A 24716-nucleotide genomic window follows, 5' to 3' on the forward strand; every position below is an offset into this window, starting at 1 on the left:
GTAGAAGTTGTCGCTACAAAGACGGCTGCTTGACTGCATCTTAGTCTTCTCCATTTCACTGTTGGGGAAGACTGGGTGTGGTCATGGGGCTGCCTTGAAAGCCCAAAGCCCGTAATATCGGGACCCAGTCACTGCCCTGCTTTTAATGGATTTATTAAAGTACTATTTTAATGAAAAATATATATATATAAAATTTTTAAAAAGAAGTTAGAGTTGTTGATGTATACATTTTGGTTTGGGTATTTTCTTGGCATCTTCATGATTATGTAGGCCCTCATATTTGAGTTGTCTATTAAAAAGGTTCTGGTCTCTTCCTTACAATGGGACTTGGTCAAGTTGCAGACCTTTGAGATCATGATTCCTGCTGACATGTCAAAAGAACAGGATCTAAAGATACAAATCAATCTGAGCTCTTTAGGCTGTGCACACGGAATAAAAATGAAGTTATCCATGGTGACATGGAATGTATCACCTTTATTAGATTTAATGTATCAATCCAAAATCACACATTAGGAGATCAAATGAATACCACAACATACTTTATTTGTCCCCGATTCATTAGTTCCTTAAATGAATAAATCCAAAACTTGAAAGAGCAGCAAGCATCAGTTCTTCCAAAGAGGCTTAGGTGGAAAATGATTCACCATTCATGAGTTCAAAGACTTAGTCTGATCCACTGTTGTACTGGTATAAAATGAACTCACAGAGAAAAGCTAATTGAACACTCAACTCAGTTCATAGACTTTGAACTTCCTATATTTGATTGGAGTTGAAGCAGTGTTTTTCACCTTCTATTATTATTTTGTATTTTACTGCTCAGAGAATAAAAGATATGTCTGCTGTTAATTATCTAAGATAAAGCCATGACACCTAATGAAGAATTAGTAACATTAGTTTCCTGCTCAAAAGTAGAAAGGTTTTAAATAAACCCATACTTTTGGAAGCTATCTGAATATTCAAGTCATATACTTAGCAAGCCAAAAAGTCCATTTAATTAATCAGGCTTCTAGAGAATCATCCAAAATATGTATTGAAATAAAGCCACTATTCTTTATTGTACCAAGTGACTTTTACTAAATAACAAATAAGCGGAAGCCATTGGAGGACATCTTCTTAAAAGCCATCCTATATATATATATTGAAGCAAATGGAGCACTTGACTCTGCTAAAGGAGATGAGATTGAATAATCCGGCATCCTACCCAGTTGGGAGTCTCTGCTTTTGAGGTGGACATACAGACAATAGGGAAGCAAATTGACAAACTTGCTTTCTTTTTAACAAAATTCCATAACCACAGTTAATGGCAAAATATCCTGGCATCAATTCTTGACAGCAGCATAGTGGTGAGCAGCCGCACTCTGCTTAGAGGTAGATTGGGACTTGATCCTGGGATCTGCTACCAAACTAACATCACTGAGACTTAAGATCAATATTTTAGGCTTAACCAAAATTTCTGAAGCAGATCTTTGGATTCTTCTGTTTTTAGTAGAGAAAATAGCTCAAGGAAATCAACATCTGCCTCATGATAATATCAGGTATGCAAAGCTGACATTTGAGACCTAAACATGCACAGTATTAAACTTCAAGAAACTCAGCAGCTGAAGAATCCAGCAAACATAAGGATGAGTAGTCTCTATTACCCTACTCCAGAAGCCAGAGCCATTAGTGGCCCCTACAGGGATATACGTCTATCAAATAAATTTCTAAAATCATCCCAGCCGAGCTTTGGTTAGGCGGCCACCTGATGGATGGCACGTCAGGGCCCACTAGATTGCACAGTTAGCACGTGCTAACTGTGAGAGGAAGAAGTCAATGCATTAAAATATCAATTTGAGCTCACTGAGGCACAAAAAGTATACAGGAGGGGTTTTCTTTGTTACACAGGATGAATTAACTTTCTAAACAAGTTAAAAGCTGGAAAACAGTTCTAAATCACAGCCTTAGAAAACACATAGCCCATTCTAAATCAACCCCTTACAAAACGCTGACAGTGTTGCTTTATCTTGTAGTGTAAATATAACCAGTATGTTCCAAACTGCAGAAGCCTCCACCCCCCCAAAAAAAATAGAAAAAAAGAAAAATCCTTGTTAGAATATAGTAGCTCTCACGGTAATGGAGAAACAGGCAGAGTTTTCTGTTGAGTGCATTTTTGTTTACAAACGTTATCTTTGCAGTTATAAGGGTAGAATTCAGAACTTCACATATACATGCAGTACCACTTGGGATATACCCCCATACCCCTTTTTTAAGTAAAAGAATTACACAGATTTAAATAATTCTCTTTAGAAGGCGAAGAAACTCGTTCTTATTTTGAGCCAAATTTTAGGTTTATCATCAAAGAAAATGAATTAAGTTTTAAACTTTATTTCAGGAAGCAAGTTAAATTCGCTATCATCTTTGATTTTGCAAATAACATCAAAGTAGCAAAATACAACTAACTGAAATATATAAAATTATACTTCAGTAGAAATGCTTTCAAAATTGGATCCAGATGCTTAAAATTATTTACTTTAAAGAGACATAGTCTAAAGTGTAAGTTTTCTTTCAATTACATCTTAACAAATAGAGAAGAAAATGAAGAGGTGAAAGACTGATCCTAATACATTTTTGAAGTATTACTCATGCCCAAGCCAGCTTGCAACTCACTGAAGTCAGTCTGTGAATCTCAATCGCACAGCAATTCTTGGCTTTTAGCCAATGGAAGCACTAGACTGATTTGATTATACAGACTGATAACCAGTACGACTTTTCCTTCTTCCAATCATGTAAGATATAAACACAGCAATTATAAGGAAGCCCAAGGCCACACCCACTGCAACAGGAATAAGAAAGTTGAGGTCAGAGTCAGCAGCACATTCTTCAGCTGTTAGAAAAGAACAGACAGACAGCAAAGAAAGGAAATTAGTAAAGAATGCAATGAGATAGAAACAAACAAGAAGCATTTTGAGAGTGTAGACACATGCTAATCTTTTTAGAGCAGTACCCTTATTTTCTCAGTAACCACCCAAACATTCCATAGCTACAGGCCATTGTTTCTTCACATTTCATGTAAAATTACCAAATTTCTCAGTACAAAAAGGAAAAATGGGAAAGGGTTCAAATTCAGAATTAAGCTTATACAATATAGTTATATTATTAGTGTATACAATTTTAGAGTTGCCCAACAGCATTAGGGAAACTGCCTCCAAATCTCCCCATTTCCTTCTCCCTTGCCACATCTAGCCTTAAGGTGTTTAAGTAGGAATGGGGACCTAGCTCAGTGCTAGAGGGCTCGCCTAGAATGCCTAAGGTTCCTGGGTTCCATAGCAAGCACATTTGGAAAAAAAATAATTCTGTACAAGTAATAGACAGGATCAAGATAATGTGCTATAGTTCTTTTAAAGATTAATTTATTTGTATTTTATGTATGTAGGTGTTTTGCATGTATGTCTGTATACATGTGTTCCATGCCCTGGAGGCCAGAAATGAAGTTACAGGTGGGTGACAGCTGGCATGTGGGTGCTGGGAACCAAACCCAGATCCTCTGCAAGACCAACAAATATTCCAGTATCATTGTTTTAACATAAGCATTAGGCAGCTCATAGGTTACATGTAATTCTTTTTAGCTAACTGATGGCCTTGCTAAAAAAGAGCAGAATCTAAGGCATACAAGTCCATCCCATGGACTCACCAGACTACAGCGTGAGCAATGTGGACCCTAAACTCTGACTTAAGACATAATTGAATTGGAAATCAGACTCTTTGCAGGACTACCTAACTTAAGGCCTTTGTCAAGTTATTTAAGCTGGGCCTCACTTCCTTCAACTACTAAAAGGGGATACTGACACCTACGTAAGGTCCTTCAGGATTAAATATATTTTTAAAGTATCTGACCCACAGCAAGTGATCCCACAATTACTCACTCCCTTCTCTTTTCCTCCTATATTTATGATGCAGAGGCTTGAGTTTTGACAGCACAGAAATCCTAACAGGTGTGTCTTAGTAGATGACTGAGAAGGCCTATATTCATTATTTCAAAAAAGCAAAACAAAGGACAACTCAAAGTGCCTACCTTTGTTCTCAAAAGTTCAAGTTTAAATCTGTCATTTCACTATTGAGTGACTGAATTTTATTCAGATTTTAATCCAAATACTAGCGGGTTCATTGCTACCACACATGGAACATCTGTGAAGTCATATCCCCTTCCATACAGTTCTAGACTTGAAAGTAAATAATCTCTGAGGTCTTTTCAGTACAAGACTAAAGCAATGAATAAATTATAATGTTTTGTGTGATCTGTGATCCATCAACAGCCTGCATATATCCTCTGAGAGTTCCTCTTCTTACACTTTTGTCATTCACAAACACTGTCATGCTTCTGAAAATGTAATGTGAATTTCAGTAACTACAATTAGCCTTTTTTTTGAGGGTATTGTTTTACTGAAAGCTCCCTAACAGACACTGACAGCTGGGTACCTAAACACATTTGTACTGTTAATTAGTACGTGACAGAAACTCTGAACAAGCCAATATACACATTAGAATGAATTCATGATCATTTCAGTATGAACATGGTCTCATCTGTTAAATCTTTGGATTTATTTATATATTCCATCAGCACCTCACTTTTACCATGAAAATGTTTCAATCTGGACTAGCTGTCTAGCTAATTTTAATGCCTCTCAACACGGTGCCCCACAGCGGCTATCTTGGAGAAGCAAGAGCAAAGCTGCTGTGCTTCATTGCCTCCCTTCTGAGATTGCTGTTAGCTTACATTTCATAAGTACCAGTCTGATGACAACACTAAATAGATTTGAATGCTCCAGAGATCAACAACACAATCTGTCCTAATTAGTTCATAGAATTTTCTATCTTTTAGTGTTAATCAGGCTTCCAAAGAGGAGGAAAATAAGGCAAGTGGTTAATGTTTGACTCTTTGCAGTCTATATTGCTGAAAAATAAACATTTCCTTAAAAGCCCAGGTTGGGCATGGTAACACATGCCTGTGATCTTTGAATCGAGCAAGCCAATGCAAGTGGATCTCTGTGAGTTTGAAGCCAGCCTGGACTACATAGCAAGTACCAGATCAGACAAGGCTACAGAAACTCTTGACTCATAAAACAACCTCCCCCCCAAAAAAAATCCTTCTAATTAAGAAGCCAGTTTGAGTTCTGTTATAGCCTCCTCAGTCTGTTTTTAATCTAGGGGGAAATCACAAGTTTGAGAATCTAATTTCATATTTAACTTGAAGTCAAAGGTAACAGTGAAAGTCATAACCTTAAAAAGATGTAATACTTTGGTTTCTCTTTAGGTCTTATAAAAATGTGAATGGCCCGAGGACTATCTATCTACTTCATACCCCTGAAAACCAAGTCTTAGCATATCTGATGTATTTTAAGCCTTGAACTATATGCAAAGGCATAGCTGTAATGAGTTTAAATCAGGACAGCTGTTACACATCAAAAGAAAACACCAGTGGTGAAGCAGTATTTATTAATTCCAGTAAGATACAACTCTATGTCTTTTTATAATGGTCATGTTAATAAGTTTAAGGCATCTCAGGTTAGGATCCCAATTTGGCCAAAGCTTCTTAAGACAGATCTTAAAATATTGCACATATGTGTTCTTTTTTTTTAAGCCAGTCTGCATTTTAAGTGGATCAGAGAACAGTTTTTAATGAAAAAAAAAAAAGACTCATCTCAAAACACTGGGGCCCATTTAGGAATGAAAGTTCCAAGGAACAAAGTGCTTCATACACTGACAGGCAAGAAAATCTTGCTATTTGAACGCATTTTGTAATACAATCATGAACGAATTTTGTAATATAATCAATCAGATTGCAGGTTCTAAAACTGCTCATATCCAGTATGATGGCGCTTGAGACCAATAAAATAAGCCAGCAACACTAGAGTAAGTACTCCTGCCAGGGCTGCTCCCACTGCTATGGGCACAAGGAAGTTGTCTTCATCTGCACTGCAGTCTTGAGCTAGATGTGGAGAAAGGACAATTGAGAACAGAAACAATGACATTTCAAATGTCTCCATTTTAAGTTAAAATGACAGCACTTCCCAACATACAGATTTTTACAGCAAAATAACAAGTCATTGGCATTCATTATCAGTAAATGAGATGTTCCCCAAAAGTGATCCCTTAAAAAAAACAAAATACAAACAGACAAAAAACCCAAACCAGCACTTTTACGCAGTCATCCCTCCATAAAAAGCAGTCATTGGGGGAGAAATATGTATAGCCATCACATACTCCCAGGCTTCTTACAGAAAATAACAACGAATAAATATAATTTGATTTCCCTTGGTCAGCCTAGAGCTTTCCAAGCCAACTATCATATTGAATCCTGAATGTTACAAGGTACTAACTCACCAACGGGACAGCTATTTCAAGCTGACAAGAGCTCAATGCATAGTATGTGAGCTCACTTGGTAATGAGGAAAGATAATTACCCCTACTGGCATAACTGTTGGCTTCGTGATGTGTATGTAGTCTAGGGAAAGAGGAATACTTAGTCACTGCTGGTAGGAATGTAAAACTGGTTTAGCCACCATAGAAATCAGCATCAAGTTTCCACTGGAAGGAAGAAAACATGAATCTGGAAAGGAGACTGATCAGAAAGGGGCACGTTGATAGGGATGGGAGGAGACAAAGGTTGCATGATAGAGTAATCAGAACACAATATATAGATAATTCAAATTGTCAAAGAAATAAAATTAATCTGAAAAATTAAAAGGAGAAATACCACATATACAGTGATCCAGGACTTCTAGTATTGGTTATGTATCTACAGGAAAGTAATTCAGTATATCAAAACAAAACTTCCTAAAAATAGAATTACTATATGATCCAGCTATACCACTCCTCAGTGGTATATATTTGGATATATATCCAAAAAATAAAAAATCAACACGTCACAGAGATACCTGCACATCCATGTTTAACGCAGCACTAGTCACAAGATATAGTCAAGACCTAACGTAAAGGTCCAACAAGTGAATAGATAAGGAAAGTCTGTTATATATACAAAATGGAGTTTTATGTAGCCATAAATAAAAATGAAATCCTTCCATTTGAAGGAAAAGTGTGGAACTAAAATTAGCATGCTAAGCAAAATAAGCCAGACTCAGCCAAGTCCCCCTTTTTTATATGCAGATTCTAAATGTGTGTTTAAGTACAAAGGAGACCATGAAGGGCAGAAGAGCTTCTGAAGAGGCAGATGATACAGATGTGTGGTATATACGCAATGTTATATATACGACATGAAAGCAGAAGGGGAGGCCACTTGTCAAGAAGGGATAAGCAAGAGGGCAGCAGGAAGGACAGGGAGGACACCAGGGAAGGAGAAAATGAGAGTATAATGGAATATATATATATATATATATATATATATATATATATATATATATGAAAATGCTATAATAAAACACTGTATGCTAACTTAAAAAATAATATGTGTAGTCCAGTGTGATAATCAAACAAAGAAATTAGTGGTTAGAAATGCAAGACATTCTATAGTTGGGCAAGCAAAACACAAAGTATCATGGAAATCATGGCAGTGTTTCAGGGACCCAGTCTACTCAGCTTTGTTACATAATACACCTTGGAAAGGTGACATGAGCAGAGTTTTAAGACAAGGAATTAACCATGCAGGTAGTAGGAGGCAATGCAGGTGTAAGAAAAAATGCAGATAAAAACACAGAGGGTAAGAAAACATGAAGTCCAGGAGCAATGCAAGGGGGGGTGACACAGAACAATGGATGGGCTGGAGGGAAGCCAGAAAGAGGGTACTTAAGACCAGTTCACTCTTAAGTGCTTCTGCTTTATACCAATGGAAACAAACAGCAACAGGAATTCAAGCACAGTACTTGTTTCAGAATTGCAGATATGGAAAATTGCAGGTAGTAAGCTAGGAGCCACCTCTATTGATAGCATCCAAGTGACCAATGTAATTCCCCTGAACTGGATTAATGAAGTGTAGATGCAAAAGGGAGAGACCACAGATCCATTTAGAAGGCAAAATTGACAAAAATGGATGTCAAGAGTGTAACAGGCTGCAATAACAGGATGGTTTCCAATTCTACACTTGAGTGGTTACGGAGATGGTGGTGCCGTCCATTGTGATAGTAATCCAAAAGAAAGAAATATGAATTTTAGTCCTGTTGCATTTGTAGTTACTGAGGATGAGTGGGATAGAGAGTGAAAGGGGATATGTAGAAGGGGGAGATACTCAGTTTTGGATTGAATTTAAGATATCTGAGTCCCCAGGTATACCATTCCTGAGTACATACCTAAAGGGGTATATCCTACCATAAATACCTGCACATCTGTATCTATTGCTGCACTATCCACAGTAGTAAACAAATACATAGTAGGAACTAGCCTACATGTCTACAAAAAAGTGACTAAAGAAAATGTGGCACAAATACACAATGGAAATGAAATCATTCCATTTGAAGAAAATTTGATAGAACTAAAATTAGCATGTTAAGCAAAATAAGCCAGACTCAAAGACAAATCCCACATGATTACTCTCCTACTCAGATACTGTGTTTTAATTTGTATATACAATCATGAAACTAGACCGTGGGAGGGGAAAGCTATTTTTAAGGGAAGAAGGGTGTGATACAATATGTGACAAGAAAGCAGAGGGAGGGGAGGGGAAAGAGCATCAACAAGAATGAGTGTGTAGGAAAATGTTGTTATGAAGACCCTTACCCTGTGTAGTTTTTTAAAACACTAACAAAACAAAAGATGTCTGGGTCCCAACCAAAATGTCTATAAATTAGGACAAGTAAAATGAAAAGGGTCCATAGAGAAAACCCCTAGGAATACTAATATCTGAAGAACAGAGGTATTAAAAAAGTAGGAAATGCAGATAGAAGATGGTATCACAGATTAATAGAGGGAGAGCTCCAATTAGTATGGGAGAAGAGTGTAATATATCATAGGATTCTGAAACAATGAATATTGGATCTAGCAATGTGGTGGATAAGGTATGAGTCAAACTGCTGCAGAGACAAGTAAATGGCAAGTGAATAGCTAGTGATCAGTCATGACATAAAGGACTAGGGAGAAGAAAGTCATTTCTATACAATTAAGATTCAGAAAAAGACAGCATGGAGGTACTTAGAATAGGAACATAAAGAAAAGGTGGCATGTGGAATAGATAACTATGTTTGTAAGATGAGATAAATGTTCCTAAAATGAGGGGAGGAAAATGTCCATAAAAAGAGCAGGGCTAATGTTTCTCCCCCATTGTCTTGTGGGCAAAGTGGAGTTTGCTAGAATGTGTGTTCCATGTGATATCTTGGCAGATTAAAGAGCAAATATGGAGTAACAGCTCCCCTTTATGAAAACATCTGAGTTTTTAGATCTCAGTGTCTTTAATTACCATCTTCAGTTTGAAGAAATAGTTATATTTAATGAAAAATCAAGTAAATTTTTTAAAAGGCTAATGACATGTTGAAGATGTTCAATGGAAGGCTTCCTAGGATGTAGGAGGAATGAGATTCCAGAAGTACTTACCATAAAAGGAAAAATCTACTTACTATGCCTGCAGGGAAGGCTGGAGAGACAGAAAAGACACTTGCAAAGATTCACAAAGAGGATCAGGATGCTAAAACACCACTCATGTGTCCCCACTCCTTGCCTCGTGTTGCCTGGAGTTTTCCTCCAGGCACTATACTCTACCAGAGGCTGATAAATCACGTAGTTAAATACATTTACTAGGATTGTGTCAAAACAAGAATGAAGAGGGTTGGGGTTAAGAGCATTGGCTGCTCTTCCAGAGGACCTGGGTTTGACTCCCAGCATCCACATGGCAGCTCACAACCATTTGTAATTCCCATTCTAGGGGATGCCTTGTTCTTCATTCCATATTGGAAGGGCACACACGTGGTACACAGACATACTTGTAGGCAAAACACTCAAATACATTAAAAAAAAAAAGAACAAATAGGCTGAAATGCAGTTCTGACCATGATCGCAATCACAAAATGTGCCAAGCTCTTTTCTGACTGCCAGTCCCTAGGGCAATAACTGGAAACAAGATGCAAACCTGGAGTCTACAGACATTCTGACGCTGACTCTGGCTGCCAACTTGATGGTCATTTTAAACTGGGTTCTACTAAGAACCCAGAGAGTTGACAATGCCGGATTTGACTTGTGAACAGATGGTAATAAAGAGTTCCCAGTTAGCTCCGCCCCTTCAATTTCCCAAATTACCACCCAGCCTATAAACTACTAGGTGGCACATACTATAAAGTATTATGCCTTAGACTGAATACCTCTTGGACTCTTAAAAATTCATTATTAGATTAATTTCTTATTTTGGCAAAAGTCTCAACAGTCCTCTCATTCCCAAATTGGGTATTTGACCTAGTACTGAGATGACTTTCACAAATACTGCCAATAAGGCTTTCATGTAAGACAAATATTTCCAGAGCAGATCAAAAAGGCAATTCCACTAATACAAAGACCTTTCTAGATGCTGTCACTAGATGCTTACTTAAAATGCTCAATTAGTATGTAAAGTATTAATTTATAATAACTATTGATTTTATGAATTCAACTTTAAAAGTATGTAGGTAATTGAAACAAATTCTGATTTAAAAAGAATTGTTTTACTCTTTGTTCTTTGTTTTTGAAACAGGGTCTCATGCAGTCCAGATTGGCTCAAATTCAATATTTGGCCAAGGATGACCTAGAAATCCTGGTCTTCTGTTGAGATTATGAGTGTGCTCCACCACTAAAACAGTTAATTTTAATGGGACTGTGTCATGAAGAAAAGAAATACTCATTATGTAGGTCAATTTGACCTCAGCTATTTGCTTAATGTACTATAGTGAAAATGTTTCTGAGAAAGGAAATAAACTGTCTTTGTTGGATTTTCTTGAGACAGGGTCTCAGCATGTCATCTTGTTTGACCTTAAACTCACTATGTAGACCAGGTTGGGCTTGAATTCACAGGGATCTGCCTGCCTCTGTCTGTCTCCCAAGTGCTTCAATTAAAGGAGTGTGTGACACTGTGTTTGATTGTTGAGATCCCCCACCCCCGGCACTGGGCTTGAACTCAGGGCCTGATACATGCTAAGAAAGTGCTCTATCACGGAGATACACCCAACCTTGTGAAAAAGTTTCCAAGCCATGAGAGCAATAAAAAGTTTAAAGATTAAAAAGTTTCGGGCTGGAGAGATGGCTCAGAGGTTAAGAGCACCGACTGCTCTTCCAGAGGTCCTGAGTTCAATTCCCAGCACCCACATGATGGCTCACAACCATCTGTACTGAGATCTGGTGCCCTCTTCTGTATACATAATACATAAATAAATCTTTTAAAAAAAAAGTTTCAAAGGCCGGGCGGTGGTGGCGCACGCCTTTAATCCCAGCACTTGGGAGGCAGAGCCAGGCGGATCTCTGTGAGTTCGAGGCCAGCCTGGTCTCCAAAGCGAGTTCCAGGAAAGGCGCAAAGCTACACAGAGAAACCCTGTCTCGAAAAACCAAAAAGTTTCATGGCCATTAAATTTTCATTGAAGTTACCTATAGAGAAAAAAAATAAAACCCTACTAGTCTTCAATTTTCTACTGAGAGATCTTTCAAAGATAATTTTCAGTCTAAGAATTAGAAAACACTTATCTATCTATAAAAAAAGAAACTCCTTTTAAAAACTAATTAAGATTGTTTTTTTGAAAGAGTCACTTCGTGACTCACCTTCTTTTTTTTTTTTTTTTTTTTTTTTTTTTTTTTTTTTTTTTTTAAGATTTTGCTATTTATTATAAGCACCAGAGATGGTTGAGAGCCACCATGTGGTTGCTGGGAGTTGAACTCAGGACCTCTGGAAGAACAGTCAGTGCTCTTAACCACTGAGCCATCTCTCCAGCCCGTGACTCACCTTCTAATGTAACATCTTATTTATGCATCTTTTTGATCTATATTCAAAACATTTCAAGTATATCACATGAAGCTGAACAGATACTTGAGACTGGTATGGGAAAGACGGCTCAGTGGATAAAGTTCATGTTATTATGTAAGCATGAGGAACTAAGTTCAGATGCCTAGCAGCCACTATGTGCATCTGCAACCCCAGGTCAGCACTAGTGGATCCAGGAGCACTCTGGCCAAGTGGTGTAGCGGAAAGAGTGAGCCTCAGGTTAATGAAGACTGTCAGAAAAACTAAGGTGGAAAGCACACAGGAGGAAACTTGACCTTGATGTAGACTTCTGGCCTTCACATGCATACACATAGACAACAACACACACACACACACACACACACACACACACACACACACACACACACACACAATATACACACATGCAAGTACACGTGCATGTATACCACAAAAGTATTTGAAGCTATTCAGTATAACATATAGGTCTACACCAATTTCAAAGACAAGATATAATGATTAGACAGGAATTTAGCTACCCAGGTAATAGAGAATAAAAGAGAAATGAATCCAAGACAATTTAACTTTACCTAACAAAGAGATGAAGTGCTACAATCTTAAAAACAAATTAATCTTCTAAGAATTCCTCCTGACAACACGCAGGAAATATAAGATGGTGCACTGTTCGCTGAGTTTAAGTATGCACTTGAAACAAACCAGGTGGCTTCTTATCAGGTTCCTTCTAAAATACTCAGTGGTGTATATATCTTTTCTGAAATGGAAGGTACTAATCAAAGAAGTAAGAATAAGCAGAATTGTCAAGCCTCTAATCCCTAGATGAAGAAAATGGTGAGGCTAACATCCCCGAAGAAGTTCAGCAACTTGGCCCGAGTCTCCCACAGTAGCTAACCATCGTGTTGAGAACTGTGATAATTAACTGCAATCCCAAGGCTTACCTCAGGAACCCAGGAGAAACATGCCAGCTGGGTTGCTGTGGTATCTTGTATGACATACTAATATGACTGAGAAATTATATGGAGGTTTTCGAGATAATCTAAAAGACAGATTGTGTTATGGATATGAAATGCTAGCCTCAACTTAGGAATTGAGAAAAGTGTACCAAAAAGATGCTCTGAAGCCAGGCATTGGTGGCGCATGCCTTTAATCCCAGCACTAGGGAGGCAGAGCCCAGCGTATCTCTGTGAGTTCGAGGCCAGCCTGGTCTACATAGCGAGATCCAGGACAGGCACCAAAACTACACAGAGAAACCCTATCTCGAAAAACCAAAAAAAAAAAAAAAACTAACAAAAAAGATGCTTCTGAAGCTTTTACTATGAAACTAATATCCTAGATTACTATTTTCCTGAGAATCTGACTCAACAAAGGTGCTTACATTAACACATGTGGGACACACACACACACACACACACACACACACACACACACACACACACACACACACACTCCTTATTACAGACTTGCCAAATAAAACCATCCAGACCTGCAGCCTAGGTAATTCTTATTCTACAGCCATCCTTGTGTCAGTCAAGCCTTACATATGGGATTTTTCTTTCCAGACAGAGCAGCACACAGACAAAATTTATCGAAAACTGTCTAGTTCTACTCTTAAGCACATCTTCTAAGGTCATTTTTTTTTCTGTTTAAAACTGCCATCATGTAATATACAAATCTTCACTTTAACCAATGGGAAAAAATGTGAGCAAATTTCCTTAAGAAATAAAAGAATCTTTATTGATTTGATTTAGAAGCAATGCTGGGCAAACAGACAGGCAAATATCTGAGAAGAGATATGGTACATCAACTAGCACTTTAAACATTTGAAGAAAAAACATGGAAAGTACTTACATGGACCAGTTTCTTATACAAATGCTAAAGCATGGAAAAACATCCCAAATCAAATAGAGTATTACCATCAAGGCGCAAAACCATTAAAACCAAACAAGACAAAAATACAAAAGATACAAAGACAGTGTGTCTACAGGAAATAATAGTATATGTAGCAGTACATAAACTGGCCCATGTAAAATCCAAAAATATTTATTGAAGTCAGATCTTTCTATAAAACAGTGCTTTGGAGGTATTTTAATATGAATCCAATATACAATCTAAATGTAAAAACTTTTCGAAACATTAACAGCATTAAGCCAGTGCTACCCACTTGTTCCAATTAGTCTTTTTAAAAAGCTGTTTTGTTGATTCATGACAAATGTCTAATACCTGTGCTCTTAAAAGCATAATCCTTTCTTTTAAGATTAACAAGCTTATGCTAAAACACAGTTTAAATGGAAAAATATTTTAAAAATCAGATTTGTTTCATTTCTAACAAGTGTTTTAAGCTGGCTGTGCAGTTCCCTGTTGTTCTAGGAGATGGTTAGTCAGGAATATGATTCTGAACCAGTAAGGTTTTCAGGCTAAGTGGAAAGCAAGTTAAAGTGACACAATCTCTGTCACTCCTATATAACTCAAAAGACAGTTACAGACATACACATGCTAACATGCAATTGCCTATATATGTATGCATATGTACCATGTATTCAACATTAGCATTTTGGAACCCAGACAGTTCTTCATTTTCTCGTGAATGAAAGGCATATAATCTGCCCTCCACAAATAACAAGAACCTTCTATATATGGCTGCAGATCAATATTTTAAGAAATGTTTGCTGGGTCATACCAATATGTATGTGTGTATGTGTACATGCATGTATGTATGCATATATGTATGAAAGATCTCCTAGAAGCTGCAAGGAATACATGATGTGTTAACTATCAGGCTGAAAGAATTTGATCTCATATAAGCATTAGGTGATGTACAAAAATGAACAACTGGTGCCATCTGAGTACAAAACTGAATACAGAAGTACCACAATGAACAGTAACAATCTAAGTTTTGGTTATCACAGAACCATTTAAACATGAAGCCAAAGTAGTCAATGCTGGAGCAGTCAATGCAAACTGGAAATGAAGAATGTGTTAATGGACTAAGGCAAGACCATGACTTTTGGATTAGGTACAAGCTATTTTATGAGTGTAAGTGCACTTCGTTTTCTAGGTTCTGAGACATACTAACATTTCTTCTTGAAGAAAACAGGAAGGAACAAAGCACATTACCACCACCAAGGAAGACTGGAAGGTTCAAGAGAAATCTGCATTCATCTTAGTGCTGCATGTAGAGGCCAATTTCTGGGTACAAAGCACTAATGCCCTCATTTGGCATTGCCTAGCAATTATCTCTAAAGCACCTAAAAACAGATCGAAATGCCCAGTTGGAATTGCCTTGTGTCTTGCAATTTAAAAGATTGAAATATCCAGTTTTTTTGTAAAAAAAAAAAAAAAAGATTAAATAAAAAGATTAACATCTATTCTAAAATTTAAAAAGCTTTTGTGTTTTGTCATTTCAGCCACATTAAATACAAATGTATTCAAAAAGGGCGAGAAAAGAATTTTACTGGCAAGAGCGTGATACAGCTGGGCTCTGCTCAAATCTACTGATATGCTCTCTCTTTCATAGGTCAATATGGAGCAATGCCAAAGTAGCTAAGTCAACCTGCAAATAAAAGTCACAAACAATGCAAAAGGAGCAAGTACAAATTCCTGAGATCATGTTGTCCAAAATCAACCTCATACAGGCAGAGAAAACCTGCTTTTTCCTACACTGTACAATTTCTCATCAAAATTTGTAAGTCAAGCACTGCGACACAAATTCCAGCCAGTGAAACAGAACTTGTAGTCCAGGTAATTTTGTACACGCCTTTTGCTATAGAAGTTTTAAACTCCTTGGTCAGGGAAACCAAAATCATATGACTCATTTGTAGTTGACAGTATTTGGGAGTCTTTTGTTTAAGTTTGAAATCTACCATATCACCCAATCTAAGAGCAGGACTGTAACTAAATGTACCTTCAATAGTATTACATACAGGAACTTGTACTTGCTATATTATTTTGTAACAGAGATCACATGTGGATTAGTGTTACAGAGTCTGATATCCAGCATAACTCTTTCTTCTGCCAATTAGGTAAGCAATCACTATAACGATAATCAAGCCTGAAAGACCAGCACCAACTATAATTGGTATTAGAATGGTGTCATCATCCAGCGAACACTCCTGGGCTGTAGGTGAGAAAAAGTGTGTAACAGATAATGAGTATAATAAAAAAAAATGTCTAAAAGTAAAAGATGTTGACTCAAGTCAGAAATGCTCTTACAAAATAAATTTCAACTAACAAAGGCAGGTATATTTTTAAGATAAAGTATAGAAAGTGATAACTGGTTAAAGGTAAAATCCTAAAGTGTATTTGTCTTTTCATTTGTGAGTACATACAAAAATATTCCTATGTGTGAATAATGAAAATCACGTGATATACACACTGTGTTATAGTTCTAAGATGGGAGAATTACTTTATCAGCCCATGTCTACAGAACCAGTTTCACCTCTGAGTGGAAGAGTGGACATCTCTGGGGAGATAAAGAACACCAGGGTAATCACTGAACTGAACAATTGCTGGCTCTGGAGTTCTTTAACAATGGGCGTCAGCAAACTACAGCCCATGGGCTAAACCTGGCTGAAGAGTTAAAAATAACATGAATAATTTTAAATGACTGGAAAAGAGGACAGTCTTTTGTGAAACATGAGAGTTGCATGAAATTCAAATTCAAGTTTTACTGGAATGCAGCCACACTCATCTGTATGAATTGCCTAGGGCGGTTTCCAAACTACAATGGCAGAGTTGAAGAGTTGTGACATACACCATATGACCTTAAAGCTCAGTTTAGACTTTTTCTCAAAAAGCTTGTATGTCCCTAGCTTAAAATATGTGATCTGAGTGGATGGAAGAGTTAAGGAACTAGGACCTCTTACTAATTTGAGTGTGTTTACTATATGTTTTATCAATCTGGCTCAGAATAGCAGGCCAGAGGGACTATTTTTTCTATTTATAGAAAGTAGTCTGATCTAATAAAATCCAATCAACACTCTTCAACCTGACTGCAATTCTATTTCCTCCCTGAATACACTTAAGTATTACCTGGGTGTTATATTTATAGTTACCCACAATCAAGAACCTAGTTCCACAAATAGATCATGCATTCAATATCAGTATTAAATGCTCTATATCTCTCTGGCACCCAAGCTTTCAAAGTAGGCAAAGAGCATAGCTCATCTTGGGCCACTGCCAACTAGATAAATAGACCTGAACTGAAAATAATACTGCAGATGACTTTAAATTCTAAACACAAAATGATGTAGGGGAACTAAAGGAAGATTTAAAAAATAAATCTATTACAGGATCAAAATGATGAAAGTAATAAGCAAAAAAAAACAGAGGAAGAAATTGGATTATTTTGGTTTTTGTAAAGAAGGATCTCATATACCCCAGGCTAGCCTGGAACTGACTATGTAGCCAAGGATGACCTTAAACTCCAGTTACCTCTGCCTTAACTGCCTAAGTACTATAATTATGAGCATATGTTACCACTCCTGGCAAAGGAAATGGACTCTTGAAATTTTTTAAGTTGTGATTAACCTTTCTTCCCACAAGAATGGTAGGGTAAAGGGCCTGGTCTCTTTTGGACCCATGGAAGGCCGACTAGGTATTTGGTACCACTGCAAAGGCAGCTGAATAGTTCACAGTATATTCGCTTTAATCACAGCTTCTCCATTTACTTATTAACCTCTAGATTAATTGTTTGAAAGGATAGGGATGACTAGAATAGCTCTGCTCAACAAAGCTCTGCTCCACAAACCCCCAATTTTAAGTAATTGGTTTAAAAGCATAAGTCACTTAAGGAATTTGCTGTACTTTTTTTCTGTCATATATATTTTAATCTGCAATGCCAAATACATCTTTCATATTCACACAAATACAATATAATGAACCCTACATGAGGATTTCATTAAAAACCTGATAAAAGCCATCATTAGTCCAAAGTAGGTCTTCAAAAAGCTTTATTTGAACTAAGACTCTCTAAGTCATTTTTGGCTAGCAAGACTAGAATTCATGAGATGTGAGGCTTTGCGATCACCCTTTATCTTGTGTCTTAACCAAACTAAACTGTTTTCATTTGGGTATGTTTCTCAAGAAGAGGTCCCATGAAGGCAGATGTAATGTACTTAAAGCTGCTGCTCCAAGTGCCAACCCCACCCAAATTAAACCCTAGGGGAGCATCTGTTTCTTAAAAGGGATCTTTAAATACTTCAAATGATTTTCAGAATTTCAAAAATTACATCTACTTTGAACAAAATGATGAGCCAAATGAAGTTACACGATTCGTTTGAGGCTGTGAGAACTTTCTATCAGAATCAAGAGAAGAATTCATATTTCTCTATGTTTATGTACAGAATCCCCATGACTCAGAGGAAAGTCCACCTATACGGTGATAGAAGACAGTAAATAGTTTGCTTGATTCTTACCTGTAGAATACTTTCCTTCGGTCACATTAAAAGGTTGCACCTTTAGGTTAAAGGTATTTATCTGAAACGTTCTAGACACTGAAACAATCTGTTCTTTGTTGCACATATAAGAACTTCCCAGAGGGGCATCCCAGAAGCTAAGGTTGTTATTTGAAACGCTGAAAGCTGCAGGAAAAAAGGCAGGTTAGTTAACTTCTTAGTCTATCAACATAAGAAAAATGAGACAACCGTTAGGGTTGTGTCTCGTGTGTGTGTGTGTAGATGCACCTGGATGTGTACATGAATGCAGTGATGGCCAGATGATGATGATGATGATGACGATAATGTGTGTGTGTGTGTGTGTGTGTGTGTGTAAATGCACTTGGATGTGTACATGCATGCAGTAATGGCCAGAAGATGATGATGATGATGATGATGATGATGATGACGGTGTGTGTGTATGTGTGTGTGTGTGTAAATACACTTGGATGTGTACATGCATGCAGTGATGGCCAGATGATGATGATGATGATTATGTGTGTGTGTGTGTGTGTGTGTGTGTGTGTGTGTGTGTGTGTGTGTGTATGTAAATGCACCTGGATGTGTACATGCATGCAGTGATGGCCAGATGACATCCTTGAGTGGAGACAGGGATCCGCCTGTCTCTGCCTCCCCAGCACTGAAATCATAAGTGCAGAACACCACACCCACTTTCTTTCACTCTGGTCTTTGTGCATGTAAGCACTTGAACAACTGAGCTATCTATCTCCCTAGCACTTTCTTGAGGATTTTCAAAATATGGCTCTGACCCCAAAGAAACAATTCTTGCAATCACTAAGTTCACTTAACTTGTTTGTTTTATTTTGTTTGATTTCTGAGACAAGATTCACTATACAGCTCAAACTGACCTAGGGCTCACTATGCATCCCAGGCTGTCCTCAAACTCATGATCCTCCTGTCTCTGTTTCCTAATGCTGCAATTCCAGGAATGCATCACATCCACTCCCTAATCTTTCCATAAATGCTTCTGTAGTCTAAAACTCAGTCATTTTCCTTAACATTTGCATACTCTGAAAAGATGATTCTGCAAAGGAGATGATTCTACAAGGGATAGTACACTATAGCCCTACGTTAGATTTTAAGTTGTGATCAAGAAATACTTTTTACATAGCATCTTCTATTTCATAAGACATGATCTGGCCGGGCAGTGGTGGCGCACGCCTTTAATCCCAGCACTCGAGAGGCAGAGGCAGGCGGATCTCTGTGAGTTCGAGGCCAGCCTGGGCTACAAAGTGAATTCCAGGACAGGCTCCAAAGCTACACAGAGAAACCCTGTCTCGAAAAACAAAAACAAACAAACAAACAAAAAGACATGATCTGGTCATAAGCTAATTATCATTTCCACTCCTTCCATAAAACCTACACTCTTCTCCCCTAGGCCAATGCTGTGCTTACCTGAGCCATTAGCCAAATACATGCTGACATTCACTTCCTTCAGATAGAATCGGTTTTGACTTTTCTGTTTGAAAAAGAGCTTCCAGTCAATAACATATCACAGCTGTCTAAAAAAAAACAGTTAATACCTGCAGGATAGCAATCTAGTACTATTATACAGATGAGGAAACCATATACATCAGCCAGCAGTATAAACTACAACTAAGTCTTGTCACTAATTGTAACAAAACCATTTTCCAATGCATTTCATTTCTAAACTCTTTGACCACAGTACGGTATTCAGGAATTCTTGGATATTGGATGATTCATCTCCTCTGTTTTATTCTTCTTGTCACTTGCTGAGTCCACACTATCACAATGTGACCTTTTTTGGTTTTTCGAGACAGGGTTTCTCTGTGCAGTCCTGGCTGTCCTGGAACTCACTCTGTAGATCAGGCTGGTCTTGAACTCAGAGATCCACCTGCCTCTGCCTCCTGAATGCTGGGATTAAAGGCATGTGCCACCATGCCAGGCTCACAATGTGACCTTTTAAATGGATGCCCTGTTTTCAGATCCTCCAGTTCTGTTCTCTTATTTTCATTACTATTATTTATTTTATTTGCTCACCATATTGATTTTTCCATACTATTACCTTTGCATTTTATTTTTGTTTTCTAACCTTCGTAGTTTGCGGCTGGAACCCAGGGCTTATTGCAAGTAACATGCAAGTGTTATTCAATTGAGGACATCATCAGGCTAATGTTCATCTACTAAAATTTTTACTACACTTATTTAGTGTGTATACATGCATGAATTCATACCATGGCCTGTGTGGAGGTCAGAGGACAACTCATGAGACTTGGCTCTCTCCCTCCACCATGTTTGTTCTGGGGATGGAACTCAAGCTATCATCAGACTTGGCCCATCTTGCCCATTTTTATTTTTATTACTTATTTGTTTTTGTAAGACAAGGTCTAGTATACAACCTCTGGCTGTCCTGGAACTCACAATGGAGGCCAGACTGGCCTCAAACTCACAGATCTGCCTACTTCTGCATCCCAAGTGCTGGGTAGTTTCATTTTTTTATTAACATACATTCTACTTTTATTTTGTCTTGCTATGTAGCCTTGGATAGGCTGGAACTTACTATGTAGACCAAGCTGGCCTCAACTCAACGATCCCCCTACCTCTGCCTCCCAAGTGCTGGATCAAAGGCTTGTACTACCACATCCCACTAAATATATTAATTGTATGTATTAAGAAAAGGTTTCTCTACATATACAGGAATGTACTGGATCTCACTATATAGACCAGGCTAGCCTAGAACTCACAGAAACTGCCTGCCTCTGCCTCCCAAGTGCTAGGACTAAAGGCATGCACCACCACACCTAACACTTAATTATATGTATTAATGGGGCTCAGTGTGGTATTCCTTTTTTTTTTTTTTTTTTTTTTTTTTTTTGGGTTTTTCGAGACAGGGTTTCTCTGTGTAGCTTTGTGCCTTTCCTGGAACTCACTTGGTAGCCCAGGCTGGCCTCGAACTCACAGAGATCCGCCTGGCTCTGCCTCCCGAGTGCTGGGATTAAAGGCGTGCGTCACCACCGCCCGGCTATCAGTGTGGTATTCTGATACATGCAGACAGTGTACACTAATCAAATAAGGGTACTTGGCATTCCCCTCACCTTCGAACTATTATTGTTTGAAGCTTTGATGTCCCCTCTTCTAGATCTTCATAAAATATAAAATAGGGTACTCTGAATTAATTATCCCATTGTGGAACACTTACTGTATCTTATCCAGTATCCCTCAACCTAGCCTCCCCTCCCTATCCATTATCTTTCTGAAGCATTCAACTGATAAACCAGCCATTCTAATAAGTGCTTAGTATACATAAAGTAATATATCTAAGTGCTTCATGGAACTAACAAGTTGAACTAGACTTGTACCTTGCCCTCCTAGTGTTTGTAATCTGCCAAGGAACATAAGATAGATATATAAGAAATTAAATACATAGCTCAGTGGTGGAGGGCTTGCTTAGCATATACGAGCCCTAGAGTTCTGTTCCCACACCAACCCCACTGAGCCTTAGACTGGAAAGAAAAGATACACAAATAAGCTAAACCTGTTAAAAAAGGAAGTGGCAAGTTAAGAAAACTGGCAGGAAAGAAATTATTTCTGCCAGGCGGTGGTGGCGCACGCCTTTAATCCCAGCACTCGGGAGAAAGAGCCAGGTGGATCTCTGTGAGTTCGAGGCCAGCCTGGTCTACGGAGTGAGTTCCAGGAAAGGCGCAAAGCTACACAGAGAAACCCTGTCTCAAAAAAAAAAAAAAAAAGTAAAAAAAATAAAAAAAAGAAATTATCTCCAATGAGGGAAGATGCAAAAGTCATGCTAGCTAAGGAGGGGTCGGGGATTTGGGGTGGGCAGGATTTGGTTACAAAACAAATGGACAAAGGACATGTTTGAGAAGGCAATAGCATAAGCAAAGGTAATCTACACACTTGAGAATTAAGTGCCAATCATTGTTCTTTTTGTATGTGAGACAGTGGAAATTGAACCTAGCATTCTACCCACGTTGGGCAAGCATCCTGACACTGAGCTACATGTCGCAGCCATTTTATTTGCTATTGAAACAGGGTCTTACTAAGTTGCCCAGACTAGCACTGAACTCATGTAGCGCAGGCTGGCCTTGAATTTGCAATCCTCTTATCTCAGCTTCCCAAGTAGCTGCGAGTATAATACCGATGCCACTAGCCCTGGCTCCAATACCTCTGTACCACTGATGCTATTATAGTGCCCGGTTTAAGATGAGTCATTCAAGCACAGAGTTGCTAAGTGACCTCCCTCACTGCTGCCAATTAGTAATCAGTGAGCTGGAAATTAAAACCCAAAGTCCAGCTACAAATATATGGATTGGTTACTACTGTGCTCAGACTTCAGAAGCTATGCCTGAAAGTCAGAGTGAAGGAAGCATGCAGTCCAGGAAGTGAAATAAAGGCTACAAGAGCAGAATGCACTGAATGGAGGGAAAAGCTTGAACCGCCCTTCTGCAAAGTTTAGATGTCACCTTGTTGGCAAAATAGAATCAGTGAAGATTTATGGGGAAGAGTTGTGCTTTAGGGAGATGAATCTAAGGGAGATAAGGAAGATGTGAGATTTTTTGAACAATCCAGGCAAGCAGTAGCACAGCTGGAAGCAGACCTGAGGCAGAGAGAGGGGAATGAAATGAAGAAGACAGAAATTTCAGTAGCAAGCATAATGGAGGGTTTGATGTCCTCTTACACATCCTTCCTCTGTTGAGGCAATGCCTCTGCCTGGCATTAAACACGCCACACGCATCATCCTCCCAAAAGATCTTGACCGGGTTCCTTTACCCAGGGACAACCTCTCTCTACTATTCCACTTCTCCTCATCCCTGTATGTACAAACCTGACCTATTCCTGAGTGCCCTCAAATGTCATCCCTTCCATTAAACCTTCATCTCCTCTCCAGCCAGGACTAACCTCTTCCCCTCCTCGTTGCTCCCACAGCACTTTGTGCTAACATCTGGTCTGGCACTAGCATGTAGATAGGTAGACTTGCCTAGCATTTGTGAGGCCCTAAATTCAATCCCAATCAAGACAGAAAGAGAATGAGAAGGAGAACAAGGGAAAAGAAAGAATATGGCCTTTAATCCCAGCACTCGGGAGGCAGAGCCAGGCGGATCTCTGTGAGTTCGAGGCCAGCCTGGACTACCAAGTGAGTTCCAGGAAAGGCGCAAAGCTACACAGAGAAACCCTGTCTCGAAAAACCAAAAAAAAAAAAAAAATATGAATAAAATATGAGCCGGGCGGTGGTGGCGCACACCTTTAATCCCAGCACTCGGGAGGCAGAGCCAGGCGGATCTCTGTGAGTTCGAGGCCAGCCTGGACTACCAAGTGAGTTCCAGGAAAGGCGCAAAGCTACACAGAGAAACCCTGTCTCGAAAAACCAAAAAAAAAAAAAAAAAAAAAAAAAAAAAAAAAAAAAAAAGAAAAAGAAAAAGAATAAAATATGAATGACTATCTAGAAAGGCCTTTTCTTGCTGTATTGAAGAGGCTGGCTCTTTTTTGTTTATTTTGTAGTTTTTGCAGTGCTGGAGATGGAACCCCAGAGCTTCACATTTGCTAGGCAAACACTTCACCACTGAAACTCCAGGCATTTGGACATTTTTAGTAATAATTAGGTGGTCACATATATAAATAACAAAGGATTTACTTGAATATTGGGGAAAAGATTTTTGTCAACATTTCTAAAATAAAACTGTTTGATATAGTCATGATTTACTCAATAAATAGTCTATTAGAAAAAAGGTTATACTCAAGATAATAACTTCAAATGTGAAATGACATACTGACATTTTTTGTTGTGTGTTATTTTTTTGAGATGGTACCTTACTACATAGCCCAGGCTAGCCTTGGACTCTTGATCCTCCTGCTTCACTATAGGTAGATGCATACCATCTTGCCTGTACAACAGATACTGAAACTATATCCCATCCCTACATATAGTAATATGAATTGAAAGCAAAAGTGATTTTTAAACAATTATACAACAGTTCTGCTCAAACTGTTCCCTCACCTATAACTATCTCCTATTCTTCATTCCGATTTGCTACTATTGCACACATACATCCACCAATCACACAAAATTAAGACTAATAATTGCTTCTGAGATGGTAGAAATTAAGATCCCCAGTTATTAATGGATGCTGGCAAGAAGTAGAACAGGTATGCCTAACTGCTCACAGTTCAGCTCTTCACATAAGCATGAGCAACAAAAACCTGAATGCTGGCACTATAAAGGACTATGATTTAATGAGTCAATGTATGTACTTACATAGAGCCTACATATAACAAGAGAACTGTCCCTCAAATTCTCAGAGGATTAGCACTAGGATCCACTACAGATACCAAAATCTAGGATGCTCAAGTCCTCTTTTCAAAATGGTGCTATTTGCTTATGACTTACATGTCTCCTG

General features: G+C 38.3%; 1 protein-coding gene across 3 annotated transcripts in view; it reads right to left on the minus strand.

Moving 5' to 3' along the window:
- Positions 1-454: 454 nt before the first annotated feature.
- Lamp2 (lysosomal associated membrane protein 2) overlaps positions 455-24716 on the minus strand; it is a 51388-nt gene continuing 27126 nt past the window's right edge. The window contains exons 7-9 of one of the 3 annotated variants that reach the window (XM_052738253.1): positions 19741-19804; positions 18307-18471; positions 455-2863 (exon numbers count right to left, since the gene is read on the minus strand). In XM_052738253.1, coding sequence (XP_052594213.1) covers positions 2721-2863; positions 18307-18471; positions 19741-19804 — 372 coding nt within the window. In that variant the 3' untranslated portion in view covers positions 455-2720. Of the gene's footprint in view, positions 2864-5455; positions 5966-13600; positions 16008-18306; positions 18472-19740; positions 19805-24716 lie in introns of those variants that run through there. The other 2 variants (XM_052738263.1, XM_052738257.1) reach the window with 2 other exon arrangements.

This window comes from Peromyscus californicus, unplaced genomic scaffold (genome assembly GCF_007827085.1).
Source record: "Peromyscus californicus insignis strain IS unplaced genomic scaffold, ASM782708v3 Scaffold_10__1_contigs__length_136768540, whole genome shotgun sequence".
Taxonomy (NCBI): Eukaryota; Metazoa; Chordata; class Mammalia; order Rodentia; family Cricetidae; genus Peromyscus; species Peromyscus californicus.